This window comes from Eleutherodactylus coqui, chromosome 5, assembly GCF_035609145.1.
Source record: "Eleutherodactylus coqui strain aEleCoq1 chromosome 5, aEleCoq1.hap1, whole genome shotgun sequence".
In the NCBI taxonomy this organism is placed as follows: domain Eukaryota; kingdom Metazoa; phylum Chordata; class Amphibia; order Anura; family Eleutherodactylidae; genus Eleutherodactylus; species Eleutherodactylus coqui.
In genome coordinates this window covers 117,957,720-117,972,513 of record NC_089841.1, presented here as the reverse complement: position 1 = coordinate 117,972,513, position 14,794 = coordinate 117,957,720, and the positions used below count along the sequence as shown (strand labels likewise).

General features: G+C 43.1%; 1 protein-coding gene across 1 annotated transcript in view; it reads left to right on the top strand.

The window, feature by feature from the left end:
* Positions 1 to 234: 234 nt before the first annotated feature.
* Positions 235 to 14,794, top strand: part of STARD4 (StAR related lipid transfer domain containing 4) — a 29,418-nt gene continuing 14,858 nt past the window's right edge. Inside the window, exons 1-2 of the mRNA XM_066603053.1 lie at positions 235 to 253; positions 6,262 to 6,375. Of these exons, the coding sequence (XP_066459150.1) occupies positions 6,271 to 6,375 (105 nt within the window). The 5' untranslated portion in view covers positions 235 to 253; positions 6,262 to 6,270. The remainder of the gene's footprint in view (positions 254 to 6,261; positions 6,376 to 14,794) is intronic.

Genomic DNA, 14,794 nt, shown 5'->3' with positions numbered 1-14,794 from the left:
CCATTCTCAGGGCCAGCTGGGCTCTGCAGCTCCTCCTGTCAGCACTGCTATACTGTACCGAGCCATGGCAGGAAGATGCTGAATGACTCAGGCTCCGCCCACTCCCCTTCTATGACTGGAACTGCGTTCAATGGGCCCTCCTCTGATAGGCCGCAGCGCTCGGTGTGGCCACGCCCCATGAATGCTATTGGCTGGTAGTAAAACTGCCGATCCTCAGCACACTGCGGCTGTCATCCGGAGGCAGAGGACGGAGGTGAGTGATGTCCGGGGACCGCACGGCTCCTGCTCCTCTATACATAGGAAATGACACGCAGGCATTGCTGGGGCTAGTGGTTCTACGCTGCCAGATGTAATAAACTGATGTGAGGTGATGTAGCAGTGGAGTGACTAGTGCAGTGCTGGATGTGACTACTAGAGGGTCCAGCATCAGGAGCGTATGTTAGCCATCAGATCCGTTGTGCAGTCACTGTGTCCGCAGCACTGACCGACAGAAATCCGATTTTTTTGACGTTTATCGTTTATACTGCAACATTCTCCCTCAGTCGTCAACATTCCGAGCTGCTCTCATAGCGCTTCGTGAACTCGCCTAAGAATAGTGTGTGGGGCAGCGCAAAAGTACAATATCTCTCACAATGCAAACCGCTTCCCGTGTAAGACCATGTTTAGGGAGTTCTGATGTCATGTGCTTCAGTTTATAAAAATGTGGTTTTCCCTAAGGGCTTAAGGGCTCATGTCCACGGGCAAAATAAGAATTAAAATCCGCAGCAGATTTTAACTCTTCTCCTGCCCGCGGATCCGCACCCCATAGGGATGCATTGACCACCCGCGGGGTAGATAAATACCCGCGGATGGTCAATAAAAGGGATTTTTTTTAAAACGGAGCATGAAAAAATCTGGACCATGCTCCATTTTCGTGCGGGTCTCCCATGGGGACGGCTCCCGCGGGCTTCTATTGAAGCCTATGGAAGCCGTCCGGATCCGCGGGAGACCTAAAATAGGAATTTAAAAGAATTTACTCATCCGGAGCGGAGCGGGAAGGTCTTCTCTTCCTCACGGCCGCATCTTTCTTGCTTCGGCTCGGCGGATGTGCCCGGCGCATGCGCGCGGCATGTCGGCGACGTGCCGCAGCCGTGACGAGTTCATCCACCGGCCGAAAAAGAAGATCCGGCCGTGAGGAAGAGAAGACTTTCCCCGCCCGCTACGGATGGGTAAATTCTTATAAATTCCTATTTTCAGCGCTCATGTCCGCGGGGCAGGAGGGACCCGCTGCAGATTCTCCATGTAGAATCCGTAGCGGGCCTGATTTTCCCCGTGGACATGAGGCCTAAGAAACAGGTTTTCGCTGCACATTACGTGTGCAAAATTTGCATGTGCAATACGCAGTGAATAGAACCCATTGACTTCAACACACATTTCAGTCATGCAAAAAAAGGCATGTCTTATTTTGGTGCAAACTGTGAACGAAAATAGCACATAATAAACTAATTAAACTTAATTGCCCATTGAAATCAATAGGAGCATGCTTGCTTTTTTTGTGTGCGCAAATACGCAAAGCATACGTGCGCCAAAAATACAGTAAAATATGCACAGGTGCATGCAAAAGTGCAATACTCATTGTGCAAATACCCCTTTCACAGTGGTGACTTGAATTAAAAAATATAATTTTTATTTTGAACTTTTTAAAAATGCACATATAGGGGCACAACACATAAAACAACAAAAACAAAAAAAGTAAGTAAGGGGCGTGGTAAATACCATCCAACCACACCGTCACTAAAGATGGGCATCCAATTGTGCTGTGTGTGTGGGTGTTTGTGTGATCTGGTCACCGGCGACCACGAAGTTTTTTTGTCCTGCTTAAAGCCGGTAATGTATGAGGCAGGGGTATATTGGTACTTGGGGTTTGTAAGATTATCCCCAGTTGTTTTGGTCTTTTTTATTTATAAAGCCCACACACCGTAGATGGATGCAATTTTTAGTGATTTGAACGTTCGTTTCTTCACAATTCTTTTTTGCCCCCCCCCCCTTTTTTTCAAAGGAGGGTAGAGGTACCTGACCAATTCCTAAATGGATAGTCGGAATTGGCCTTGGCCGTAGGGATCATCTCCCGAGGTTGCTAGATATGTATGATGCCAACCTCCAGAGAGAGTCTCCCGGTTAGTATAGGACGGCCTCGCCTCTATAGATAAGGGTCATAGTGTAAATACTTGACCCAAGCGTATTCGAATTTCCCTTTTTAGTATGCTGATTCTCGTATTTAATTGCTCGACGCGTTTCACCACTTCAATTCTCGTGGATCATCAGGAGCATTATAAATCGGGATTGAGTAGAGACAGTATAGATGATATCATGAGGTCACCAATAGTCCAATTGATAAAGAAACGAATATCTTAATTTTTGGAGGGCCTGTTCATGCAGCAGGTTTCTCAAAGGATCGGGTCTAGCCTGGGTAGAAAGTTCGATACTCAAATTTCTCTTATTGACAAAAGCAATAATTTGAGATTTGCCAGAGATAGCGTATCCTAATGACCCAAATCAGCCTTGAATGCGAATGTCTGTCGTGGGGTGTTCAGGACTGATACGGGAATGTTCAAGCTGCTACTACTCACAGAAACATACCATAGGGATGCAGTATTATGCTGTGAGTAAAGTAGTATTGGAGCAATCCGTCTCTGTCCAGAGATTGGATAGCCGCTTCGTCCTATGCAATATGCATACTGGGACGCTAAGCCGGTATCGCAAGGGTTTTTGTGCCTGTGCTTATTCAGGACACATATCCCCAGGTGAGGAAAAGGAGAGAAGCACTAGCCCCCTGCTTCTCTATAGAGAACACCCCGTTCACCAATCTGCTGCTTCTTTAGCTATCACATAAACAGACTAGTGATTTACTAGCCTGTTACGTGTAGGAGCTTATCTAACAGAACCCGCCCGAGTTTCTTTTCCCAGAGTGTCAGAATTGACAGAAGAAAAGGATGGATACAAGATGAAAATAACAAAAGTTGGTGTCCATAGCCCAGATGGTAGGCTAGGGAATGAGCTCTGGATGCAAGGTGCTTGCCTTATATAGTGCAGTGCCCTCCTTCAAGAGGGTGTGATCAATTTGTCCACCTATCAAGATAGACTACGCCCCCTTGTGTACACATCATGTGGATGGGAAGGGCTCATTTGTTATTATTAGACTCCATGTAAACCCAGCACTGGATCAGGAGTCCTCAATGGTTACTGGAGTGTGGGTCCTCTGATGTTGTGGAAACGATCGTCCCTCAGGGCTCCTCTCCACTGGCGACGGCGATAATCGCTGCGAGACACTACGACCCTTATCTATAGAGGCGAGGCCGTCCTATACTAACCGGGAGACTCTCTCTGGAGGTTGGCATCATACATATCTAGCAACCTCGGGAGATGATCCCTACGGCCAAGGCCAATTCCGACTATCCATTTAGGAATTGGTCAGGTACCTCTACCCTCCTTTGAAAAAAAGGGGGGGGGGGCAAAAAAGAATTGTGAAGAAACGAACGTTCAAATCACTAAAAATTGCATCCATCTACGGTGTGTGGGCTTTATAAATAAAAAAGACCAAAACAACTGGGGATAATCTTACAAACCCCAAGTACCAATATACCCCTGCCTCATACATTACCGGCTTTAAGCAGGACAAAAAAACTTCGTGGTCGCCGGTGACCAGATCACACAAACACCCACACACACAGCACAATTGGATGCCCATCTTTAGTGACGGTGTGGTTGGATGGTATTTACCACGCCCCTTACTTACTTTTTTTGTTTTTGTTGTTTTATGTGTTGTGCCCCTATATGTGCATTTTTAAAAAGTTCAAAATAAAAATTATATTTTTTAATTCAAGTCACCACTGTGAAAGGGCTACTCAAGTTAAATTTGGAGACTTTTTGCTCTGCCTACTCTGTGAAATATCATTGTGCAAATACGCAGCGGAAATGCATGTATAAATAAGCTTACGCCTATGTGCCGGCCTAAGAGCTTCTTCAGATGACCCTTGTTGTACATGTAAAATATACGCATGCAATACGTAGAGAATAGAACCCATTGATGTGTTTTGCATGTACATTTTGTGTGCACGCAAAAAAAAAAAAGGTCCTGCCGGAGCGCTGGAGTCCATCAGGAGGGACCCAGATGGCGCCTGCTAAGTGAGTATTGCTTTTTTTCATGTAGCTAGGGCTTATTTTTAGGGTAGGGCCTATTTCAAGTCCCCTTCCAAAAATCTGTGTAGGGCTTTTTTTATCAGGGTAGGTCTCATTTTGGGGGAACACAGTAGCAGCATCTCTCATATTCACTGGAAGGGCTGCTGACTCCACTTCATATCTTCTCCCAGCATTTCTGGCACCACTGCCGGGGTAATTACGATGATGGCAGCCAAGGCCTCTGAATTCTCAGTACATCTTGTAGGCAAATAAACAAAGTCCATTTCCAGTGCCGAGCACTCTGATTATTGGATTAAATGGTCCCTATTTCACCTCCACGTATAAATCAGAGGTCTCTTCATCTATGACCCCTAAGGTAAATGGTCCTTTTTGTAATCCCTTTGATTACATTCAGTAATCATTCTGATCGGTGGTTGAACTCAGATGTTCAGTAATTCATAAACCTCAGTTATGGCTTGCCATTCAATTTGTCTTAGGGCTCAGTCACATGGGCGGCGATCTGCACGTATTACCCCGCGGAAAAACACCCGCACCGCGTGCGGACGAAAATCCGCATGACCAGCTCCATTGCCAGCCATATGTTCTTTCTCTGGCAGGTACGTATGTTCGTCCACACCTGCTGTGTAGGTGTTTTTTCGCGCGGAAATACGCGTGGATCGCCACCCGTGTGACTGAGCCCTTAGACTGCACAAGCTTTCTGATTCTCATAGAGGGTGCATGTTTTTATTCTGCCTATTGAAGGAATTTGGGACATTGCACACTACCACTCCATTCAATGTCTGCAGGGATGTTGGAGATAGCTAATTCTTGCCTCTGCGAAGTTTGCGACCCAAACATTGTTGGCTCTGCTGAAAATAATTGCATCCTACACCGAGTCACCTAAAAATAGTGCTACATGCTGTGCTTCCAGAAATACCTTTATTTCTAGGGTGCAGTTTATATTATAATTTATCTCTGGGACACAGTAATAAATGCTCCCCCTCCCCTGTAATAAACTATACTGCACACAGTGCTCCCTGCATTAAATTATACCACAGGTAGTGCTCCCAGTAATAGATGGCTCTACACATGTAGTAATGATCTTTTCTTCTCCATCCAGGGCAGGACTGTCATCAAGACGTCTTTCAGCCACAACTCGTATCTACACACTGTCCCCATCCTGCCGCCACCTCTAGTGCCTCCTGCGGCCCCATGCTAATTAGGTCCCCCTGTCTGCCATGTGGCCCCCACATTAATGAGGCATCCATCACAGAAATTAGACGTCCCCATGTTGCCCCCACAGTAATTAGACGTTCCCACGTTGCCCCCACAGTAATGAAACATCAGACATGTGGCCCACAAAGTAATGGATCGTCCCTCATGTTGCCCCCACAGTAATAAGACATCCTCCATGCGGCCCCCAAGGTAATAAGACGTTGCCATGTGGTCCCAAAATAAAGAAGTGTTCCCCATATGGCTGCCACATTAATTAGATACCCCCACGTGCCCCTCTGTAATTAAATGTCTCCCATTCAAGCGCCAATGCAGTAAAATATAAAAAAATTACTATACTCACCTCTGTGCTCCCTGTCTCGGTTGCTCCTGCCACCGTCCCACCAATCTGTGCCATCCTCCTGGCAGCTGGTCACATGATCAGATCATGTGACTGCAATTCGCGGAGATCAGCAGGGACAATTTGAGCAATGGCCGAAGCAGTAGGGAAGATGGAAAGAGAAGTGAGTATAGTAATTTACTATTTTTTGACAAATGACCAGGGGTAGGCTGGGAAACCAGGTGACTGGGAAAGGGGAGCGGGTGACCAAGACAGGGGACTCCAAATCCTGGTGTCCACCAGGAAATCCAGCTGATTTGACAGCTCAATGAAAGTCAGGAAGGACACTCATGCGCTACTGGGTAATAGATGCAAGAAATCTAATGTAAATATAGGTTCCTGTAATCAGGGGAGCTATAACTAAGGCGATCATCCCCAAATAGTGAAAACCGTGCTGAACGCCTAGTTCTTCTTTACTCCGTTGGATATATTACTGACATGGTGATTTCACTAAGTTTTGTATGTTTTGCCTTCTATTTTCTTTGTTTTAGTTTGGAAACATGGACAACCAGATTGATGTTCCGTCTATGTCAACCAAACTGCAGAACACCTTGATTCAGTACCACAACATTTCAGATGATGCATGGAGTGTGGCAAAGAAATCGGTAAGTGGCGTTCAGGTATTTGCCCTTATTTTATGTGATTTTTGTGTAGAATAGTATGAAAGATACTCACATACTCATTAGCAAGGCGTATTGGGAAAAAAATAGCCCTTCTTTTTCCTTGAGGGGAGGAAGTTGTTATGACATGTATTTGTAGCCACTGCGAGGAAGTGGTATGCAGAATCAGATATACCTTTAGGCGTCACCGCTACTGTTGCTTGACAATCTTCTCTTACTCACTGGATTACTAGTTTGTAATTTAAAATAATTCTATCTCTGATGTAAAGTTTGCACTGACTTCATAGTAAGCCTGTCGCATGAGTGTACTTACTGGCAGAGCTGCAGTGTAAAGCACTGAGGAGGGACAGAGCAACAGTCTGAGGGCTTATTTAGACGACCGTATATCGGCTCGGTTTTCACGCCGAGCCGATATACGGTGTGCTTGTCTGCAGGGGGGGGGGGGGGGATTGGAAGAGCCAGGAGCAGAAACTGAGCTCCTGCCCCCTCTCCGCCTCTTGCCACTATTTGCAATAGGAGGGGGCGAGGCGGGGGCAGAGCTAATTTCTGGTGCTATAGAAGGGATAGAAGGGATAAAAGAAGGGGCACAAGGGGGGGTAAAAGGGGCACAAGGGGGGGTAAAAACATAAGAAATGTGGAAAGGAATCCAACACAGATGAGAAAATAATTACCTTTGAAGAGGCGAGGAAATTTGGCATTTTCAACATTTCACAGCATTTACTTAGACGAAAAGAAGTTGAAATTTTATCAAAAGGTCTCTCATTTAGTCCCACCCAAAGGTCTAATATGTTTGACCTTTTTGTTGATTTAAATGCATTTCTTCGCAAACTTACTCTCAACAGGTATTTTATACAACATCCACAAGAGGGGAAGGAAAATATTAACAATGAGGAGGCGTCAAGGGAATTTTCATTAGATGAACCCATTGTTACAGACTTAAAACCACACTCTAAGTTCTATCCAACAGAGTCGAAGGGTGAATACCTTCAGCTTTTTTATCAGAATGTCCTGAAGGACTTCAATGTGATGTGTAAAAAGACGAGCAAAATAGGAAAACCCAATTTAAGCGATAAACAGAGAAATACGCTAGATAGACTTATGAAAGAAAAAGTGGTGGTAGTGAGACAAGCTGATAAAGGGGGGGGGGGTGGGAATTGTGTTGATGGATCATTCATATTATCATAAGGAAGCATTAAGAATATTAGATGATGTAACGTATTATAAGAGGCTTACTAAAGACCCAATGGGGGAAATCAATATAATGTTTCATGATATGATGAAGAAAGCATTAGAAGAAAACGGGATCTCCAAAATCGAGTATAAATATATTACCAGCATAGATTCATACATCCCTTACTTTTACCACATTCCCAAAATACATAAATGTATACATAATCCCCCTGGACGCCCTATCATAGCGGGTATGTGTTCTTTAACCAGCCACTTATCAGAATATGTGGACATACAACTGCAACGCTATGTAAAAACATTGCCGTCATATATTAAAGACACTGGCCACTTATTAGAGATCTTAAAAGGAGAAGAATGGCATAGTCCATCGTTATGGTGTACTTTAGATGTTGAGGCCCTGTATTCAAATATATCCCATCAACAGGGCCTAGAGGCCATAAGAAAAGTTCTTGATGACGACCCACTCATGCCCAGTCAGCAAAGAGATTTCCTTATAAAAGCCATGTCCTTTATTTTAAGTAATAACTGCTTCACTTATAATGGAATTTTTTATAGGCAGATTAGGGGCACGGCTATGGGCACCAAGTGTGCCCCTAGCTTTGCCAACCTTGTAATGGGCATATTTGAAAGGAATCAGTTTAAAGACCCACGTATTGGGTTTTATAAACGGTATATCAATGATATTCTTATGATATGGAAAGGGGATCTGGAGAGCTTGAAGGCTTTTATTGATACCTTGAACACTAATGAATTCAATTTGAAATTTACAGATACCGTTAGTTCCCACAAGATAGTATTTTTAGATTTGGAGATATTTATTGAAGATGGAAAAATCACCACTAAGACATTTTTTAAACCAGTGGATACGAATAGTTTTTTGGAGTTTAACAGTTGTCACCTTAAGAGTTGGCGCACAAATATCCCATACGGGCAACTCAGAAGGATAAGAAGGAACTGCTCCAAAAAATCTGATTTTGACATACAATCTGAAATTTTGAAACAGAGATTTAAGGAAAAGGGTTATCCAGGAGAAATAGTAGAGGGGGCTTATAAACGGGTATGTGCAATATCAGAAGGAAGTGAACCAAGAAAACATAGGGAAGGAATACAACAAGAAAAAAGATCCCTAAGAACCATGTTCATTACGAAATATAGTTCACAACATAAGGAAATAAAGGCGATAATTAGAAAAAATTGGGCTTTATTGAAAAATGATCCATTTCTGGGAAAACATATAGATCAAAATCCTAGATGCATTTTTAGAAAGAATAGGACCCTTAAGAATATGCTGGCTCCATCCCGCCCGAAAAAAGAAAATAAAGTGAGAGAAGATAAAGAAGGACAGGAAGGAAAGATAGGGAAAAAAGGTGTATATAAATGTGGTAAAAAGAGATGTAAGAGCTGTGTACACATTATGCATGAAACTAAGGAAATAACCACTGAGGATGATGAAAAAATCCAAATAAGGCAACATCTTACATGCAGCTCTAAAAATGTCATATATATGTTGGAATGTCCGTGTCACAAAAAATATGTAGGAAGGACTCTCAATATGTTGAGAGCAAGAGTGTCCAGGCATAAAAGCAATATAAAGAAAGGTTTCATGCAACATAGCATCTCTAGACATTTCAAAATGTATCATAATTGTGACCCCTCAGGTTTGAAAGTCACCCCGCTTGAAAGCATCTCCTTACGGTCTATCAGAAATTTACGTACCAAGGAGATGTTTTGGATATACAAGCTAAATTCCCTTATCCCACATGGTCTCAACGAGGTGTTGGAAAAATTCTAACAAGGGTCTTTTATTTATATTTTAGTATTCTTCCCTCCTGGTTTCTCTATATTTATTCAGCTTTTCTCCAAAAATTTGTTTGTATCATTATTATGTGTATATACCGTATATACCGGCGTATAAGGCGACGGGGCGTATAAGACGACCCCCCAACTGTCACCTTATACGCCGGTATTCAGTGGAGAAAAAAAAAAAAATTTTATTACTCACCTCCCACGGCGTTCTGTCGCGCTCCGGCAGGATGTCGCTCGCTCCGGCAGGCTGTCGCTCGCTCCTCGTCCCCGCCGCAGCATAGCTTTCTGAATGTGGGGCTTGAAATCCCCGCTTCCAGAAAGCTAATACACACGCCGGCAGCCATGACATCATTGAATGGCTGTGATTGGCTAAAGCACACGTGGCTTCAGCCAATCACACTATTCAATGACATCATTGAATGGGTGTGATTGCTAACACGTGCGCCTTCAGCCAATCACAGCCATTCAATGCTGTCATGGCTGCCGGCGTGTGTATTAGCTTTCTGGAAGCGGGGATTTCAAGCCCCGCATTCAGAAAGCTATGCTGCGGCGGGGACGAGGAGCGAGCGACAGCCTGCCAGAGCGAGCGACATCCTGCCGGAGCGCGACAGAACGCCGTGGGAGGTGAGTAATAAAATTTTTTTTTTTTACACTTTTTTTTTTTTTGTATTACCGGCGCATAAGACGACCCCCGACTGCAGAGCAGATTTTTCGGGGTTCAAAAGTCGTCTTATACGCCGGTATATACGGTATATACTCAGGGATTGTTTGGGTGGTGTATATTTATTTTATAGAGATGCATATGAGTTTAACGTATAGAATAACTATTTTATTGATATTTATGATTTTTTATAATATTCCATGTGATATATGGTATATTATAGATTCTACTATTTATTAGTTTTATATACTATATATATATATTTTTTTTAAATAGGACTCCATGAATAGGGATGGATAGTGGATTATTGTGGTTTATAACAGTATACATGAGAGTGGAGCTATTGGGATAAATTTCAAATTCCCTTGTCTCCATAAAAAGAATACACATTCTCAGTAATGACGATAAGAAACACTATAACCCGGTTAACTTATATGGTTACTGGTTTTTCCTTGCTAATGGGCTATAATCTCTCCATAGGTAAAGTTCCGCCTTATGCTGGAGGATAGTGTTCCATTGTCATGGTAACGCAACCTCCATACAAAGGCTGTGACCTTTCTCTGGAGCGTATTGACGTCAGGACGGTGTGGGATCATGTGACCATTAGTCACATGACCAGCACAATCACACGTCATTTTATTAAGGATTGCTAACCTGGAAGCACTATGTAAGAACCAGAAGCTCTTCATGTAACCCTCCCGTCCGCCGGAAGTCAGGATACGGCGCCTCGGGCCAGTGTACGGGTAATATGCACGTCATTTTTTATAGATTACTAGCTTACCCTTCGCGCGTTGCTGCGAAGACAGACAGACATACATTCATTCGTTTTTATATATCTAGATAACAACCAATCACAGCGCAGCTTTCATGTTACCTCAGTGGTATAATATATAACAACCAATCACAGTGCAGCTTTCATGTTACCTTAGCAGTATAAAATATAACAACCAATCACAGCACAGCTTTCATGTTACCTGAGCAGTAAGAGAAATAACAACCAATCACAGCGCAACTTTTATTCTGCCTCAGCAATATAAAAAATAGCAACCAATCACAGCGCAGCTTTCATGTTACCTCAGCAGTAAGAGAAATAACAACCAATCACAGCGCAGCTTTCATGTTACCTCAGCAGTAAGAGAAATAACAACCAATCACAGCGCAGCTTTCATGTTACCTCTGCGGTATTATATATAGCAACCAATCACAGCGCAGCTTTCATGTTACCTCAGTGGTATAATATATAACAACGAATCGCAGCACAGCTTTCATGCAACCTCAGTAGTATAAGAAGTAGCCACCAATCACAGCACAGCTTTCATGTTACCTCAGCAGTATAAGAAATAGCAACCAATCACAGCACAGCTTTCATTTTACCTCAGCATTCTAAATATCCAGCAATTGTCTTGTGATACGTTCGGCGGATGCATCATTTTCTGGTTGAACACTCATCCCGTTGCTCGTAATGCCTTTTGCTTTCGTGCTTGAGATGGAAATCAAACGATCTTTGTCTGGGGGGCATAACTGTCGACGATGCTCGCATGCACGCCACCTATCGTAGGATAGTTGTACTATGCCAGTAATCTGCCCAGGAGTGTACTCAACAACTTCCCAAAGTCTCATGGTGATTGGATGAATGGTGTAGTAATGCATAAAGGACAGACAGACAGACAGACATTCATTTATATATATCAGGAAGTGAGAGAATTAGATTCCGTACGTAAAATTTGGACGCTAATTCTTTTGCGCATAAAATTGAATAATCGAGTTGGGACCCATTAGCGTTTCCTATTTATGACACAATCAATGCTCGTGCCAAATTTCAAATTTCTATGACATTAGGAAGCGAGAAAATTAGATTCCGTACGTAAAATTTGGACGCTAATTGTTTGGCGCTTACAATTGAATAATCGAGTTGGGACCCATTAGCTTTTCCTATTTATGGCATAATTAATGCCCGTGCCAAATTTCAAGTTTCTATGTGAGAAAATTACATTTCGTACGTAAAATTTGGACGCTAATTCTTTGGCGCATGGAATTGAATAATCGAGTTGGGACCCATTAGCGTTTTCTATTTATGACATATTCAATGCTCGTGCCAAATTTCAATTTTCTATGTGAGAAAATTACATTCCGTACGTAAAATTTGGACGCTAATTCTTTGGCGCATAGAATTGAATAATGGAGTTGGGACCCATTAGCTTTTGCTATTTATGACATAATCAATGCTCGTGCCAAATTTCAAGTTTCTATGACATTGGGAAGCGAGAAAATTAGATTCCGTACGAAAAATTTGGACGCTAATTCTTTGGCGCATAGAATTGAATAATGGAGTTGGGACCCATTACCTTTTCCTATTTATGACATAATCAATGCTCGTGCCAAATTTCATGTTTCTACGACATCGGGAAGTGAGAGAATTAGTGGCAATGATGGAAATCGAACGATCTACGTGGGGAGGGGGGTCGTAACTGTCGACGACGCTCGCACGTGCGCCATTTATCGTAGCATAAATGTACTATGCCTATAATCTTCCCAGGAGTGTACTCAACAAGTTCCCAAAGTTTCATGGCGATCGGATGAATGGTGTAGTAGCGCATAAAGGACAAACAGACAGACAGACAGACACACACACAGACAGACATACATTCAATTTTATATATATAGACTAACCCAGAAGCACTAGGTAAGAACCGGAAGTTTTCTATGTAACCCTCCCGCCCGCCGGAAGTCAGGATACGGCGTCTCGGGCCAGTGTACGGGTAATATGCAGTAATTAATATGTGGGTAAAGTGCTCTGTATGATAGTATATAAGGATAAGAAATGTTTGTATAGATGTCACTTGAAAAAGTCGCTGTTATGCGACGAAACGCGTCGGACGTATTTTTGAATAAAAGTTTTCCTTTTGTTTTGTGCACCAAGGAGCCTACTATTGACTTAGTTTAATAGGTGTCCTTCACTTTGGAGCGCTGGATCTTCTTTTGTTCTCTGGTCTTTCCACGTATATCGGCTCGGTTTTCACGCCGAGCCGATATACGGTGTGCTTGTCTGCGGTTGGGGGGGGGGGGGGAAACATGGAAGAGCCAGGAGCAGAAACTGAGCTCCTGCCCCCTCTCCACCTCTTGCCACTATTTGCAATAGGAGGGGGGCGAGGCGGGGGCAGAGCTAATTTCCGGTGCTTAGCTCTGCCCCATCCCGCCCTTCCCATTGCAAATAGTGGCGAGGGGCAGGGAAGGGGCGGGAGCTCAGTTTCTGCTCCTGGCTCTTCCTTCCTCCCCCCCTACTGTAGACAAGGACACCGTATACCGGCTCGGCGTGAAAACCAAGCTGATATACGGTTGTCTAAATAAGCCCTGAGAATGTAGTCTACTTCTACCGCTTTGGATACACAGTAGCTAAGCTGCAGTTACAGATCATAGCTGCCATAATGCAGCAGGACTAGACATTTAGGTCGCCTTCACACGGGCTGGAAATGCTTTAGAATCTCTGCTAGCAGAACCTCTGCAGAACATTCTGCAGCATTTACAGTACAAGCCATATAGAGGAGACTTAAAAAATCCCCAAATAGTGTGGAAATTGTTCAAAATGAATCCACAGTGTTTTTGAAAAACTCTACAGATTCTAAATCCGCAGTATGCCTATTTATGCTGCAGAATTCAATCCTTGTAATACAAAGGTTAAATTCCGCAGCAGATTCACATTTTACCACTGTAGAGGTCTTCCAGTAGAATTGCTGCGGGTGTGTCATTGCAGAATGCCTAAGGGTGACTACCCACTACAGTTCTTTTTCACTGCGAAATTCACAGCGTTTCTTTTCTGCAGGGGTCTATGGGACTTGTTAATGTTAAAATCGCAATCACGCAAAATCGCGATTTCACGGTAAATTGCGATTTTGCACGATCACGATTTTAACATTACAAGTCGTATAGACCGCTGCAGAAAAAAAACGCTGCGAATTTTGCAGTGAAAAAGAACTGTAGTGGGTAGTCACCCCAAGGGTGCGTTCACACATAGTGGATTAGGTGTGGATTTTCCACAGTGGAAAAATCTGCACAGAAATCTGTGCTAAAATGTACATCATTTGGTGTGGATTTTGATGCACATCCACAGCTGACTTCACACGAAGTGTGCTGCAGATCTTCCTCAAAAGCCGTGCCAACTTTAGTATTACCTCTTGAGTCATCCTCAGCTACTGGTAATAATAATAGAATAAGTAGCTCCTAAACTAAATTGTAGAGTTGTCAGTGTATTCTAATGACATGGAGAACCTGAACTTCTCTCCACCTTGCCAAATCAAATATTTGATTCCTCTACAACAGTAGGGGATAAAACCACAAACTTTTTGTTTTGTCAGGTTTCCTGGAAATGCTCTGGCCCTAAGCACAAGGAGTCCTCATTTCCACTCTGTATATAGTCCTTCATGCACTATTTTTACACCTTTACTTGCCTTATCATTGTTTTAGTGATACAGTTTGTCCTTCTCTTGTAAATAGATTTTAGCATTCTCCTTTTTGCTTCTTTCTGACAGATCTGAATCTGTCAGTTCTGTTAGTAAAGATAACCTCATAGTCATGTGTCTCATATAAACTTTGCTTCCACATTCTTGGTAATCAGAGATTGAGAAAAGATTTAGAACCTCAAACCTTCCAAGACCCATATCGTATCATAAATCAGGTTATAAATGTATCGTGCTCGCTCAGGACATCAACATGCTCCTGCTATCCCAACTTTGGTATTCGGACCCTATG